The sequence below is a fragment of the Aaosphaeria arxii genome (genome assembly GCF_010015735.1).
Source record: "Aaosphaeria arxii CBS 175.79 unplaced genomic scaffold BU24scaffold_3, whole genome shotgun sequence".
Classification (NCBI taxonomy): Eukaryota; Fungi; Ascomycota; class Dothideomycetes; order Pleosporales; genus Aaosphaeria; species Aaosphaeria arxii.
In genome coordinates this window covers 2,389,728-2,403,816 of record NW_022983476.1, presented here as the reverse complement: position 1 = coordinate 2,403,816, position 14,089 = coordinate 2,389,728, and the positions used below count along the sequence as shown (strand labels likewise).

The 14,089-nt window shown below is 50.9% G+C and overlaps 5 protein-coding genes across 5 annotated transcripts; 3 read left to right on the top strand and 2 right to left on the bottom strand.

Moving 5' to 3' along the window:
• Positions 1-738: 738 nt before the first annotated feature.
• Positions 739-2,062, top strand: BU24DRAFT_344528 (MFS general substrate transporter; the record flags this gene model as incomplete). The annotated part of the gene is made up of 2 exons (XM_033523406.1): positions 739-1,200; positions 1,346-2,062. 2 exons carry the CDS (start codon positions 739-741, stop codon positions 2,060-2,062), a joined length of 1,179 nt encoding a protein of 392 aa, XP_033386034.1.
• A 3,337-nt stretch (positions 2,063-5,399) lies between these two features.
• BU24DRAFT_440570 (major facilitator superfamily transporter) lies at positions 5,400-7,247 on the top strand (the record flags this gene model as incomplete). Its single annotated transcript, XM_033530377.1, has 6 exons — positions 5,400-5,638; positions 5,712-6,090; positions 6,143-6,418; positions 6,465-6,567; positions 6,618-7,087; positions 7,141-7,247. 6 exons carry the CDS (start codon positions 5,400-5,402, stop codon positions 7,174-7,176), a joined length of 1,503 nt encoding a protein of 500 aa, XP_033386033.1. The 3' UTR covers positions 7,177-7,247.
• A 1,453-nt stretch (positions 7,248-8,700) lies between these two features.
• BU24DRAFT_478819 (alpha-acetolactate decarboxylase) lies at positions 8,701-9,494 on the bottom strand (the record flags this gene model as incomplete). Its single annotated transcript, XM_033533050.1, has 1 exon — positions 8,701-9,494. Exon 1 carries the CDS (start codon positions 9,424-9,426, stop codon positions 8,701-8,703), a length of 726 nt encoding a protein of 241 aa, XP_033386032.1. The 5' UTR covers positions 9,427-9,494.
• A 498-nt stretch (positions 9,495-9,992) lies between these two features.
• Positions 9,993-11,678, bottom strand: BU24DRAFT_478818 (acetolactate synthase; the record flags this gene model as incomplete). The annotated part of the gene is made up of 1 exon (XM_033533049.1): positions 9,993-11,678. One exon carries the CDS (start codon positions 11,676-11,678, stop codon positions 9,993-9,995), a length of 1,686 nt encoding a protein of 561 aa, XP_033386031.1.
• A 1,003-nt stretch (positions 11,679-12,681) lies between these two features.
• BU24DRAFT_478811 (Formate/nitrite transporter) lies at positions 12,682-13,935 on the top strand (the record flags this gene model as incomplete). Its single annotated transcript, XM_033533048.1, has 6 exons — positions 12,682-12,901; positions 12,959-13,024; positions 13,087-13,269; positions 13,347-13,508; positions 13,565-13,787; positions 13,851-13,935. 6 exons carry the CDS (start codon positions 12,682-12,684, stop codon positions 13,933-13,935), a joined length of 939 nt encoding a protein of 312 aa, XP_033386030.1.
• Positions 13,936-14,089: the final 154 nt, after the last annotated feature.

Here is a 14,089-nt window from a genome sequence, read left to right as displayed (position 1 = left end):
AACATGGCACAAAGTACCATCATAAACCAACCATTAAACAGAGGACATCGTCGCAAATCGCCGTACATACCTACTCATAAATTACTCAATAGCATGTACCTTAACTCCCCCTCCTCATCGTTCCACCTAAACTCCAAAAAAACCATGAGCCCAACCCACGGTCACTTGAGCTATGCTATTTCCTGTAACAATCAACCTCCCACCCCGCAGACAGAGGAAAGCCGATGTACGATCCCCAAATGCGGTTACCAGACCCGATCCGGTGGAAAGCTCTCGTGGCCCCGCGGCCCCCAGCCCCAGCTCGGCCCAGGGACATTACTCTGGGGTTAAGGCAGCACGCGTGATTGGTGGGAAGTCGGCGCGAGAGGACGATCATCGACCCGACGGCACACGCATACTGTAGTTAACATCCACGACGTTTCGTCGATGATCGTGTAACTCTGCGATGTTGTGTATGCTATTGTGAGGAAGTACATTGATGTATGTAGAACGGTGTCTTGTCTGTATGAGAAGAGTAAAGAGTTATCTTGAGCTGTCATCTGCGACCTTGTCATCTCGTCTACGCCCAAGATGTCGACTTCGATAGAAGAGACGTCACCACTACTCCGTCGCGACCAAACAGCTCCATCCGAACAACAACAGCCTGAATATGAATCCGACACTCCACTCTCCACCTCTCCGCCAGAATGGGTTGAAGAAGAAACCCAATCGACCCTCCTCTTCCAGATAAGCGGCGCCATGTTCTCCTTCATCGTCCTGGGGCTCTTCAACTCGACCATCGGCGTGATCCTGCAGCCCATCTCCAAGCACTACGGCCTCAGCGACATCCAGGTATCCTGCATATTCCTCGTGGGACCCGTCGGCTACACGCTGGCTGCGCAGTGCAACTCGCTCATCCACTCGCACTTCGGCCAGCGTGGCATCGCGGTCATCGGCCCCGCGTTCCACGTCCTCGCGGCGCTTGCCATCGCGTGCCATCCGCACTTCGGCGTCGTGCTCGTCGCGTATGCGTTGATTGCTGTGGGTACGGGCTTGCTTGATGGGTCATGGTGTGCGTGGGCGGGCAGCGTGAGGAATGCGAATACGGTGTCTGGGTTGCTGCATGGGTCGTACTCGGTCGGGGCGTCGGCGGGGCCGTATTTCTGTGATTTACTCATGACGACGGGGGGGAGGCCTTGGTATCAATGGTATTCTGCTTTGGTAAGTGAGTACATAGATGAAATGGTTAGGATAGGTCTGGTCTGGAAACGTTAGGTTGTTGGAAGGAAGGCATCACCCGAGGACTAGGATATCGGCATCACTGCATCAATGGATCAATCGAACAACAAATTAACCAATTACGCAGGCAGTGATCTCAATCACAGAACTCATTGTCCTCCCGCTCGCCTTCCGGAGACAGAATGCGGCGAAATATCATGAGTCCAAGAACGCTTCCTCATCGCTCACGGGCAGCCGTAACACCAGGGCGATGTTCAACTACGCAGCAACGTGGGTGTCATCACTCTACTTTCTAGCCTACGTTGGCACCGAGACGGCAATATCTGGCTGGCTCGTGTCATACATGACGCGGGACCGTCACGTCTCGCCCTCGTTTGCAAGCCTCTCGGCCTCCGGATTCTGGGTGGGCATGGCAATAGGCCGTCTGGCATTAGGAACGGTGACGGACAGGATCGGCGTGAGGCGCGCAACCACTGGCTACCTCCTTATTGCTATTATGCTAGAGTTGCTGTTCGCCGTCGTACGGAAGCCGGCAGGAGCATCCAACGTGCTGGTCGCCCTGCTCGGCTTCTTCATGGGCCCCATGTTCCCCTCTGGCATCGTGGTGCTGGCTCGACTGCTGCCGAGGGACCTGCACGTCGCCGCCGTATCGTTCGTAGCGTCGCTGGGCCAGGTCGGCGGCGCGCTGCTCCCGTTCGCCATCGGCGCCTGCGTCCAGGGATGGGGCATTGGAGTGTTTGTGTATGCAATCATCGTTTTCACTAGCGTTGCTTTGGCGCTGTGGGTCGCATTCTCGAGGTTGCCACGTACGGGGGCTTCGAGTGTATTCGTGGGGAGAGAATGATTGTTTTCGTCACAAAGGCGGATGTGCTGTGCCGTACTGTTTCTCATTTTCTCTTTTCGATGCGAGTTCTCACTCACGGTTCCGTTTCATTATCGAGCTGTGTCAGATAGAGGATGCCTAGACGATTGTTCTGCCTCGGCTCGGGGGAAATTGGGTTAGAAGGAAGTGGTGGTGTTGTTGTTGAGCCGGGCGAGATCTAGATGATGGGAAATGTTGTGTTCTCCAACAATAGATACGGGTGCAAGCGATTGCATGATGGCGGATGGCAGCAGTAGGTTTGGACCGAGAGGGTGAGGCTGGTTGGTTTAAGTAGGATGAGCCTCGGTATGCTTTTGGAAAGGAGCATTCTCATAGGACGAAATCGGCCATGCAGAAGAAAGTCTTGAGATGGCATCAACGAGCCTCTTGGGCAGGGATAAGCTTCCTGCGGGCACGATAAGGGGCAGATTTATTGATTGCAGATTCGTTGTTTATTGTTGGTTCCTGATGATATGTTGTCGTTGGGAGGCTGGGATGTTGAGCCCTACATGTGAGGTGATGTCTCTGCCTGGATCCCTGCGTGATGAGAGTGTGGGGTGCATACTGATATGTCGTTACCATTACCACAGTGGTGAGGAGGCACCTCGGTGTGAGGCACAGCACAGCAGATCTGACAAGGGCTTGGATCTCGAGATCTCCAGGGGAGCCAATCCTCCTAGGATCGGCCGTACCCAAGGCCAGTTCCACGAGTGCGGAAATGAGATAGTGCACTGGACACGTTAGGATGTGATTTTGGTTTGTTTGTTTGGTTCGGTTGCGTCTGGGTCTGGATCACGATTATTTTCCCACCACTTGCATTATTATCGCTGATCTGGCATGGTCATGGCCTATCGCACCTACTGATTCTACAAAATGCAAGTGCCATTGTTCCAGCGACCACTAGTTCGGAGGAGTCAAAGAGTAGCGAGATAGAAATGAAATGGGAAATGAGGGATGGTCGAGGAGGGGCATTGACGAAACGGCGACTGAGGGGCGGCAAAGCGTGTATGATGCGGTGATGGTGCAGCTCCCGACACCGAGGCACGGCGAAGGTTACCGGATTGGTATCTGGTCATGCGGTCCGCTGATACAACTAGATGTAGGTGTAGGTGTAGGTGTAGAAACAACACCTAAGATAGTTGCTGCTGATGAAGGCGATGTCAGAGCCCAAGTCTGGAACCTTGAGTGTGCTACGAGTAGTATGCAGGGTGCGGTGTATGATGTATGAAATGGAGCGTATAAGAGTGGAGACAGTGAGTGCATGAGTGATATGTACTATTCAATAAGGAGGGTTTGCTCCGAGAAGATGGCTGAGTATTTTGCGTGGCCTAAACATTGAGAATGTAAGTAGGTTTGTCTGTTACTTCTATCATATGGTAAAATGATGTTGCAAAGGCGTCTGGAGCCATGATGATAATCACACTGATATTGAATATGATGTACTTCGTAAAGGTTAGTGTAAATTAAGGTGTAGTTGTCACTTCGTACTCGGGCTCGGGCCTCGTACAATAGTACATACGAGTAGATGGGTGGATACTTGGTAATCGTAGGGGCGAGGATCAGTGGAGTATTGGACGGATAGATACGGGACGGATATGGGGAAGAGTGATGAGCTATGGATAGTTACGGGGAACGGATGAGGATAGAGTGTGCTCCGAGAGTGTGGAGAGAGTGCGGAGAGAGAGAGTCATACTGTGTAGTGGAGAGATTGTGTCTCACTGTGTGAATGATGAAAGTGAAAGTGTAAGGGAAAAGGGAGAATTGAAAGGGCGGGGAATATGGGGGACGATTGCTCAGGCCATGTGTGTAGTATTTACTGTTCAAGGGTTATCTAACCCGTATCTTACTAGTATGTTACTGATAGGATACTAGTGGGTGGCTAGTCATCCCGTGGCTTTGTCTTGGCACGGGGCCCCGCGTCCACTAAGAGCCCATCATCCACCATTACGAGTAGCGGAGGTCTTCCGTATCTCCCTCATACAGTCATAACATACCATACCATACGGCCCATACCACATTACGAGTATAGACATACTGTACCATACAATACCCATATCAGCATCATTGTATCTCCAAGTACTGGATTGAACTGAACAGAAAAGTCTATCAGAATCTCACCATAATCAAAAGTGTAGTTGATATAATAATGATGGTTCTGATAATGATCAAAAGAAACATTATAATTGGTTATCGTATTGTCCCCCTTCTCATCCACGTTTTCGTCCATGTCACCCATGTTCCCATTGTCATCCACGTCCCCAATCTGAATTCCTCTGAACTTAAATCAGACCACGAGTAATACCACAAACTCCAGACTCCTATCTACTCTGCTCTCGTCTTGTGATTATCTTGGAAATACCTCGTAGTCTCACGACTCCTCCCCCAGGTTTTTGGTCCGTTGTTCCTTTGTGTATGCCCGTATCCGTCCCCATCATTATCATGTCATACCCTTGCCGTTCCCGAGTCCCGCTACCCCAGGTCTCGCTCCCTTTCCAACATTAACCCCAACGCCTTCGCTCTTCGCCGCCTCCCTCTAATCGACTTTGGGTCAATCCTCCGCGACTATGTGGTTCCCCCCTCCGATCCTTCCTCCGCATTTTGTGGAGAGATCCAACAATCGACCTCAACCTGCCTCGGTATCTTTCCAATTTTCCATCTCTTCCATCGCTTCCAAACCTCCACGATCCACTATCCAGCACTCGTGGCGTGGCGCTGTCTTCCAATGGCGCTCGCCTATTGGGGAGATTGATGATGGTTCCCCAGCTGTCGTAGCCCCTGCCCATCATTCCTCTCCGCCTACTCCTCCTTCGTCAGCCTTTCACAGGCGCTCACCTACACACCCTTGCCTCACACACCACAGCCCATAATGACCACACACACGCGCGTGCACCCAATGCCTGCACCCTTGGCATCCAATTCAGTGTAACGACAGGGTGAGGAGGGGAACAAGAAAAAAGAAGAAAGACTTGTCATCCAGCCATCCATCCATTTCATATCGCCTTGACCGGACTGGGACAGCGTAACTCGTCTCAACTCAGCTAACAATAATGCCCGATCCCAATTCCATCTTTCATTATTGATCCAACCATAAATATAAGTCTATCGTCACGTCCACTCCACTCCGCTTTCGTTACATCGCCATACTCCAATCTCCCTCCCTCTCTCCCTCCTCCTTCCCTTCTATAACTCCTTCTTTCTTCCTTACTTTTTCCTCTTTCCTCTCCTCACCGCCATTCCTCTTCACGCGCATATACACCCTCCCCACGCCATATTGATACCTTCCCACACCCCCTCTTTCGTCCCATAGCCATAATCAACCATGGCGATACACAACGCCCATGGCGGGCCAGTTGAGAAGGAGGCTGTTGGCATGACCGAAGATGTGGAGCGCTCGCCCACCAACATTTCCCATGACACTGGCTTCGAGAGCGAATTCACACCCAAAGAGCAGCGCGCCATCATTCATCGCATTGATCGACGTCTTGTCGTCACCGTCGGCGTTCTCTACTGTATCAGTCTGATGGACCGAACCAATCTTTCCGCCGCCGCAATTGCAGGGTCCGTACCACCGTGACACACATACACATGATCAATTCTACACCACACGGAGCATCTGCTAACCGGAGACCAGAATGACCAAGGAATTGAAACTCGAAGTCTTGATGGGCACCGTCTCCCGCTATTCGGTCGTCACATTGGTTTTCTTCACCACCTACATCGTCTTCCAACCCCCCGCCACCATCTTAGTTCGCAAACTCGGTCCCAGGAACTTCCTATCCGCCATTGTGGTTGCATGGGGTGCTGTCATGATTGGCATGGGCTTCGTTCACGATTGGCAATCTCTGGCCGCCCTTCGCATTGTTTTGGGCATACTCGAGGCTGGATTCTTCCCAAGCTGTGTATATCTGCTTAGCACATGGTACACTCGTTACGACGTGGGAAAGAGATACTCGGTTTTCTACATTCTTGGCAGTTTGGCATCGGCTTGTGCTGGAATTTTGGCTTATGGCGTAAGTGAGCTACGGGAATGATACACCTGGACCTTCGCTAACACTCTTCAAGTTGATGCAGATGCATGGCCTTCAGGGCATGGCAGGCTGGCGTTGGATCTTCGCCATCGAGGGAGCATTGACTTGCGCTCTCGGAATTGCTGGCTACTGGCTCTTGGTCGATTTCCCTGATAAGGCTCATAAATCCTGGAAGTTCTTGTCCGAGCGCGAAGCCAGGTTCATCATCGAACGTGTTGATAGGGATCGTGGCGATGCGAAACCCGAGCCGTTCTCCTCTGCCAAGTTCTTCCGCGCTGGTACAGACCCAAAGATCTGGGTTTATGCAATGGCAAGTTTCTCCTCCTATTCCTCCCATCATCTCCTAACTCGAGTAGATCTTTTTCAACACCACAACCGTCACTTACGCCCTTGCCTACTTCCTCCCCATCATTCTCACAAGGAACATGGGCTTTGATGTTGGTACATCTCAATGTTTAGGTGAGTCAAAGCATGTTCACAGCCGTAATACACGATACTGATAAGAGCAGTCGCCCCTCCATACGCCCTCGCTGCCATCGTCATGTACACTACCGGCTACCTGGGAGACAAGTACAAGATCCGCGGCCCCATCATCATCTTCAACATGGTCCTGTGCCTCATCGGACTCCCCATCATGGGTTTCGCCAAAAGCCCCGCTGTCCGATACTTCGGCGTCTTCTTGACCACCGCAGGCGCCAACTCCAACGTCCCAGCCGCCATGGCCTACCAGGCCAACAACATCCGCGGACAGTGGAAGCGAGCATTCTGCAGCGCCACCCTCGTCGGCTTCGGTGGCGTCGGCGGTATCGCAGGTGGTCTCGTCTTCCGCGTCCAGGACGCTCCCCACTATCGCCCTGGCTTGTACGCGTGTATCGCATGCTGCTTGCTTTCCATTGTGTTGGTCATCATAACCAGCTTTGTCTTCAAGCGCCAGAATGCGCGAGCAGATCGTGGTGAGGTTGAGTTGGAGCACACTGATGTAAGTATTTTCTACACAACCCTTACAGACCGTTGTGCTAATTCTATTTCCAGGAGGACCAACAGCGTGGCTTCAGGTATACTATCTAATTTAACGAGACGTTTATGTGGAGGTTATTGAGTCACGAAATGCATGGACGTATAGTTTTACTTAAAAGTTGAAGCTATCAAATCATGAACTACATACTATCTCTCTCTTCCATCTTCTTAACCCAACATTGATGCCATGCCATGTCCCATTCCCAAGTGCAAACCCCCGTGACACAACCACAAACCCCCCCCCCCCCCCCCCCCCCCCCCCCCCCCCCCTCCCCACCCCCTAACATCCCAAACAGGCAGCACTGCGTTCGTTCATCGTTCGTTTTCTGGCCCTGATCCCCTTCCCTTACCTCACCTTCCCACCTCGGTGTTCCCGACCACCCTACACACTACCCCTCCCCATTCGTCCATTCGCCACGCCCGCATGCAAGCTTACCTTACATGCTCCAACCAATCCCCTGGGTCCCCTCCCACGCCAAGCCTTTGATTCGACATCATGCCGCTCGCATGCATTCGCTGGATGAATAGCTCGACGCCGCGCCCGCTGCGCGTCATCACTCTGTTTTTACCGACGACCTACCCTAGTTACCCTACCTACCCTACCTCCCCGACGGCAATGGCTGGTCCGTCCGGTGAGAGGGAGGGGGAGGGGATGTATGAGTGCGGCTCGGCAGCCACATTTATCGAGGGGAGGGGGTAAGGTGCAGAGGGTATTGTATGTACAGACAGCTGGGCGGCGTGGGCGGCGTACGCAGTGGTGGTCGTCGTGTTGGTGTTGGGGTATCTGACGCGCAGCGGCTTTTTAATTTATGTTGTTATTGCTTGGAACTGTGCCTGCTGCGGCTGAAAGTGATGCGGAGTTGGGGTTTTGAGGCGTAAGAGGGCGAATGCTTGGTGCTGGCTAGGTAGGTGTCAGGGTGAGGTGTGATTGCAGACGAGTGAAGGGTATGTGGGCTCTTGTGCGAATGTTCGTATGGTCGGCGGTGTATCTCAGAGAAGGATGTCCTGGTGTGTTTTCCTTGATACTTGGGTGTTTGGTATACTGGGACTAGGACTGGTACTGGAACTGCGTTTGGACGTAGATTCTCTCGCGAGGTGGTACTGATACAAGGTGAGCAGACAATTACCCTCTCGAGATGATGGCTTTAGGTTATCGAGGCATTGTGATGATTATTCCTTCGGATGTTTGTTGTTTTCGAGCATTGAGCCAAACACATACACATTCCGATCCATACAGTGCTTTCAACTTAAGTTGGACTTGATATTCGGCCCAACCTCAAGGGCTGGTCGGGGATATAGTTGGATGGCGCCACTGGAGGTCTATATTGTCTTCATCTTTACTTTCCTGCTTTCTTTTCAGTGAGGATGTGATTTTTACGCCGCTACAGCTATAACGTCTTGTTTTCGATCTATTATTTTTCGTCTGGAAGTAGTGATATATATGTAGTAAACAGAAATGGATCGGTACAAGAGGATATCACTAATATAGCAGTAAGGTATAACAACACCATCGCCTTCTCCCTCTATCAAAAGAAACCATCTTAACCCCATTCGAAAAGAGTCTAACAAGCACAACTATCCCTCAACCGCCCGAATCCCCTCATCATCCACACCAAGCTGCGCATCTCTAAAATCATCATCCTCCTCCGGCAACTCCAAATCGAAGCGATGAATCGTCGCCGCACTGAGCCTCACCCCCTCCATTCCCGCCCGAAGATCCTGTAAATGTCCCCCAACCTTCCTATCCTCAGAAATCAAATGCATATGATCCCCCGCGACGCTGATACCTTGGAACCACGCCGGCGACCTAAACCCTACAATCGTGCCTCGTATAGACGGAAACGTCTTTGTCGTCTGGCGCTTTCCAACGTTGACGAGCCCCTCGTGCCTTGATATCTGGCCGCCAACCGTCCTTACACTAACCCCCTCAAACACCCCATCAACCCTAAATGCTAGGAAGTGGTTCGCTGTCCTCGGGAGCAGTGCCGATATCTTCTCAGACAGTTCCTGCTTGCTTCCGAACGAGACAGTCGATGTGGTCGTGGGTTCGAAGGGCGTCACCATGGCAAAGGGGATTATCCGATCTGGGTCGTCTTTTTCGAGGTCGGGGGTCACGGACCCGTCAGACTTGATCTGGTATGCTGAGCCGTCGAGGATGATCAGCTCGCCTTGTAGGCTCTGGAAGGTGCCGAGGCCGTGGGTGCCGTGAGATAGGATGTGGGATAGGGGAGCGCCGGAGGATGCGGCGCCGCTCATGAGGGCGGAGAGGACGGAGTATTGGTATAAGTTGTTTGATGGCATGGTTGGCGATTTGTGTTGTTGTGTAGGAAGGAGATGTGTAGGTGGGTTGGACTATGCCGAGGGGATTGTGGTTAAAGGTTGAATGACTTGCAGTATCAATATGGCGACGCATGCTCCAATATATATGTTTGTACCGCCATATCCCGCCTCCTGGAGCAAACCCTTCAATGACGTATGAATGCCTCCACTGAATATCGGCTCATTCGGAGCACAGTTTGGCCACTGGATGATGCAGGGTGTGTCTAAATGGGTTATCACGCAAACCTGGCCACCTACTGGGCTTGTGTATCTACTATTCAGAAATTGACAAGCTACATGGCCTCTCTCGATGGATTGGGAACACCGAAGATGAGCATGACAAGATGATGCTCTTAACATTTAATGGTTCTTTTCACATTATCAGTCAAGGGCGTTTCACTAGCATGCAGCAGCCATGCGAGCTAACTGCTTGCCAGTATCATGTACGATCTAAACGTAAATGGTATATATACAAACTATGAACGGTATTAAAAATTATACTAATACAGGTCGCCTTGCCATTATCTGCTAAACTCCACCCGTACCGATCACATCACATCCGACGTGACTAGATTCAGCATCAGGTTGTGGTTTTGACTGTAGTCAATCTCGATCTCCACAATGCAGACGCCAACGTACTCCAATGCCTCCTTCATGACAGCCTCCAAATCGCCCGAACTGGTCACACGCAGCCCCTTGGCGCCCATTGCATCTGCAAGCTTGACGAAGTCTACTCCACCGAGTTCGACGCCGGAGCTGCGACCGTACTTGTCCACTTCTTGGAACTCGACCATGTTGTATTTTCCGTCGTTCCACACGAAATGCGTGATGTTGCAGCCCTGCTGTACAGCAGTAACCAGCTCCTGACTGCTGAACATGAAACCTCCATCGCCGCTAATGCTGATCACCTTCTCAGAGGAAGGCGGTGTCTGACTGAGCGACACACCGATAGCCCACGGCAACGCTACTCCCAAAGTTTGCTGTACGTTCGACATCAGGAAAGTCCTGGGTTTGTAGGAATAGAAATACCGGCAGAGCCAAATGTAGACGCTTCCCACGTCGGATATGACTGTTGTTGATGGCTTGATCATATTCTGGAATAGTCGAATAAAGTGCAGAGGATGTATCGGTCCGGTAGGTCTTCCAACTGCTTCGGGGCTCTTCACCCATTCCAGCATGCTCGTCTGAATGGCCTCTCCGGCCTCGGTGAGCTGGAGACGAGCCACTGTGTCCAGTCTGCCATTGAGTTCTGCGATGTTGTCGGCTATCGATCCGATGAGTTCAACCTTGGGCACGTAATTTCCAACGAAGTCCGCCGATGCGACATCCATATGCAAAATAGTCGTATTGCGCGCGTTCCACAGATTTGCGTCATACTCTGCTTGGTCCAGGCCAACGGCGATGACAAGATCGGCGTGTTGCAGCAGCTTGTCGCCTGGTTGGTTGCGGAACAGACCGATTCGACCGTAGAAGAGGTGAACGAGATCCTTTGAGATGGCACCGGCAGCCTGGAAGGTCTCGACGACGGGCACGGGGTGTTTCTTCAAGAAGCTGTGGATCGCGTTGATGGTGTCGTCTGATTCTGAAACTCGCATGCCGAGAAACAATACTGGGGCTTTGGCTGCAGATATCAGATCCGCGGCTGCTTGGAGTGTTGCTTCGGGGGATTTTCCATATGTCGGTGGGATAAAAGACGCTTTTGGGAACGCCATGACCTCTGATGTGCTCTTCACCGGAGTCATCAGGTCGATGGGGAGACTTATGGCTGTGGCGCCTCGAGGGGAAGTCGCTGCGACTCTGAAAGCGTCCAGCATGATTTCAGCAATCTGATCCTCCACCACCGCAGAAACCGCCTTCTTCGTAACAGGAGCGAGGAGGTCGACGCCACGCAAGCTCTGATGGGTTCTTTGGAGCGATTGAGCTCGCCTGACGCTTCCTACGATTGCAACAACTGGTGCTCCCTCATCCGTCGCAGTGACTAGGCCAGTGACGAGATTGCTAGTGCCTGGTCCCGAAGTAGCTATACAGACACCTGGAATGCCAGTGACTTTTCCCATCGCGGCTGCTATGAATGCGGCATTCTGCTCGTGCCTACAGACGACGAGCTTTATGTCTGGGTGGTCGATCAGGGCATTGAAGACGGAGTCGATCTTCGCTCCTGGGACTCCGAATACATATTTGACTCCGGCTGCCTTCAATGAATCGATCAGGATGTCGACCGTGTCTTTCGCCATTGTTGGAAGTGTGCGTTGGTCTTGGGTTTTATCAGATGGGTTCTGGTATTATTGAAATAGGCTTATGAATATGTGGATGAATAGCTGGTTTTATTTGTTGATAAAATAATAATATAATAAATGTTGTGCTGCTCAATGATGGGATATCCGTCCCAGACTTGCGCCAGCTTCTCATATTTAAAGTCAACATTCGTTCTGAACGACAAAATAAAACGCTCCTGAGTCCTCTTCAGGTACTCGTATACGATGTTGCGTCATTGCCAAACAAACACAACGCGCGCCGTCCGACAGTCGTACCAGATCACTCATTCGCCTCTGCGGGAATAGTGATTGCGGGATGCTCGGGTCGGACAAAGATATCGCATACCTCTCGGTCCGTAGAGATTATCTGCTCTGATTTTCCTCCAGCTTGGATCAGTCAGTCTCCTAGGGAGGTTTGAGGATGGTCGTATCTGGTGGAATCCCGCGGATCCTTAGCACCAACCCTAGCCTAGGGCTGCACGTCCCGCACCGACATCATTTGTTGTTTTCGCATTAAGTCGTCGTGGCTTGATTGCTTCAGCATGATGGAACATCACGATCTTCCGGTAGCAGACGGGACTTGATAAGCAGTGTTCGAGGCCACGACCATCATCTCAAAATACAAACCGTATTGCTTACCGAAGATGAAGTCACGACATGTCGTATCTTTGATGTGACCTCACGGCCTCTATATTTTTTACATTGACAACTTTCCAACTGTTGCTGCTCAGTCGTATTCGTATAAATAAGTAGAAAAACCAAGAGAAGCTCGTTTTACTTCCATTTTGACTGTCGTTTTGCTGTTCATAGTCTTCATCTCTATCAATAAACTACAGTTAGTCCTCGGCAACCTCTTAAAAAAAATATGAAGCCAATCAATCTCAGTGGTAGCGATACCTTTAATCTTTTCCATCGAAAAAATCAGTCCGAAAAGCCCAGAAGACAACATGTGCATGAAATTCCCCTGGCCGCGCCGTCGGATATGTTATCGGGTCTGACGTTAGAGAACGCCATACTTTTCAATGCAACAAAGAAGATAGCAAACCCTCCCGACAAGACGTTTTTCCTCGCTCTCATGGGCGGTATCTGGGTTGGTATTGGTGGAATAGCTGGCATCAGTGCAGCAGGAGGCGTTCCTGACTCTGTACGACTCCAGTGGGTTTCGCTGCCACGATTTCTGATCGGCTCTTTCTTTGCCTTTGGTATGTAATGCATCGTCTTCTGTACCCGACTTGCGACACGTCTCTAACCCCACAAAGCACTTCATTTCATAGTCATGTTTGGTGGCGAGCTATTCACGGGTAATCTAATGATCCTGGCGATCGGTACGTCCACCGAGTTCTGTTCCACTACCCTATGGGGCAGTTCACTAACTGCCTTGGACCAGGATGGTTCAATCGGGAAGTTTCCTTGTGGCCACTGCTGATACACACCTTCATTGTGTATATTGGTAATTGGAGCGGTACGCTTCTGGTGGCCTACTTCATCGGATACCTTACGAAGCTTTTCGTCGCTGTGCAATATCGCTCGTTCTTGGATGAGCTTGTTGTTAGCAAACTGGAAGGACCAAGTTAGTTTTCCCTTCTTTGTGATCTATCTACTGAGTAGTCTGGCTTCTGTATATCCATTTGCTAACTTTTTGTGAAGACTGGGGCGAGATCTTTCTTCGGGCCATACCAGCCAACATCATGGTCTGCATGGCCATCATGCTAAGCATTGCAGCACGCAGCGCGAGTGGAAAGATGATAGCTCTCTGGTTCCCAGTAGTCATGTTTGTACTCAGTGGATATGAGCATTGCATCGCCAATAGTAGGACACCTTTATATACTCCCTTGTAAAACCTTTGGGCTGACGCAAAACTTTAGTGTTGTTCCTTTCCGTGGGATTGATGTACGGTGCGCCATCGACAATTGGTCGCCTCTGGTACAACCAGTCCGCTGCTGTTTTGGGCAACCTTGTTGGCGGAGCCATCTTCATCGGGTTGACTGCCCACCTGTCTAATCATTGGAAGTCGGTGATTTTTACCTCTAATGAACCTGGCACCTTTCTGGGTCATGATGTGGAAAGCACTCGCCAGGCGCGGGATCAGTCGCACAGGCAGCACGAGGCCTTTGGAGACTCCTCATCAGCTCATCCATCTACTGTTTCAAGACAATCGGCTGGCGCGTCGTCACCAGACAATACTGGAACGGATGGAGAAGATCAGCAGAAATGGCATGGAGATGAGATTGTGTAATGTACTACAATACTAGATTGTCAGACTTCCATGGCAATGGTCAAAATTGTTTTAGATATTGTAACATTATAATTTAATAGCACTAGGATTAAGATGCTCTACTAACAGAGTAGGGAAATAAAATTAATTTTCTTGGGAAGTATAGCTGCGCTCT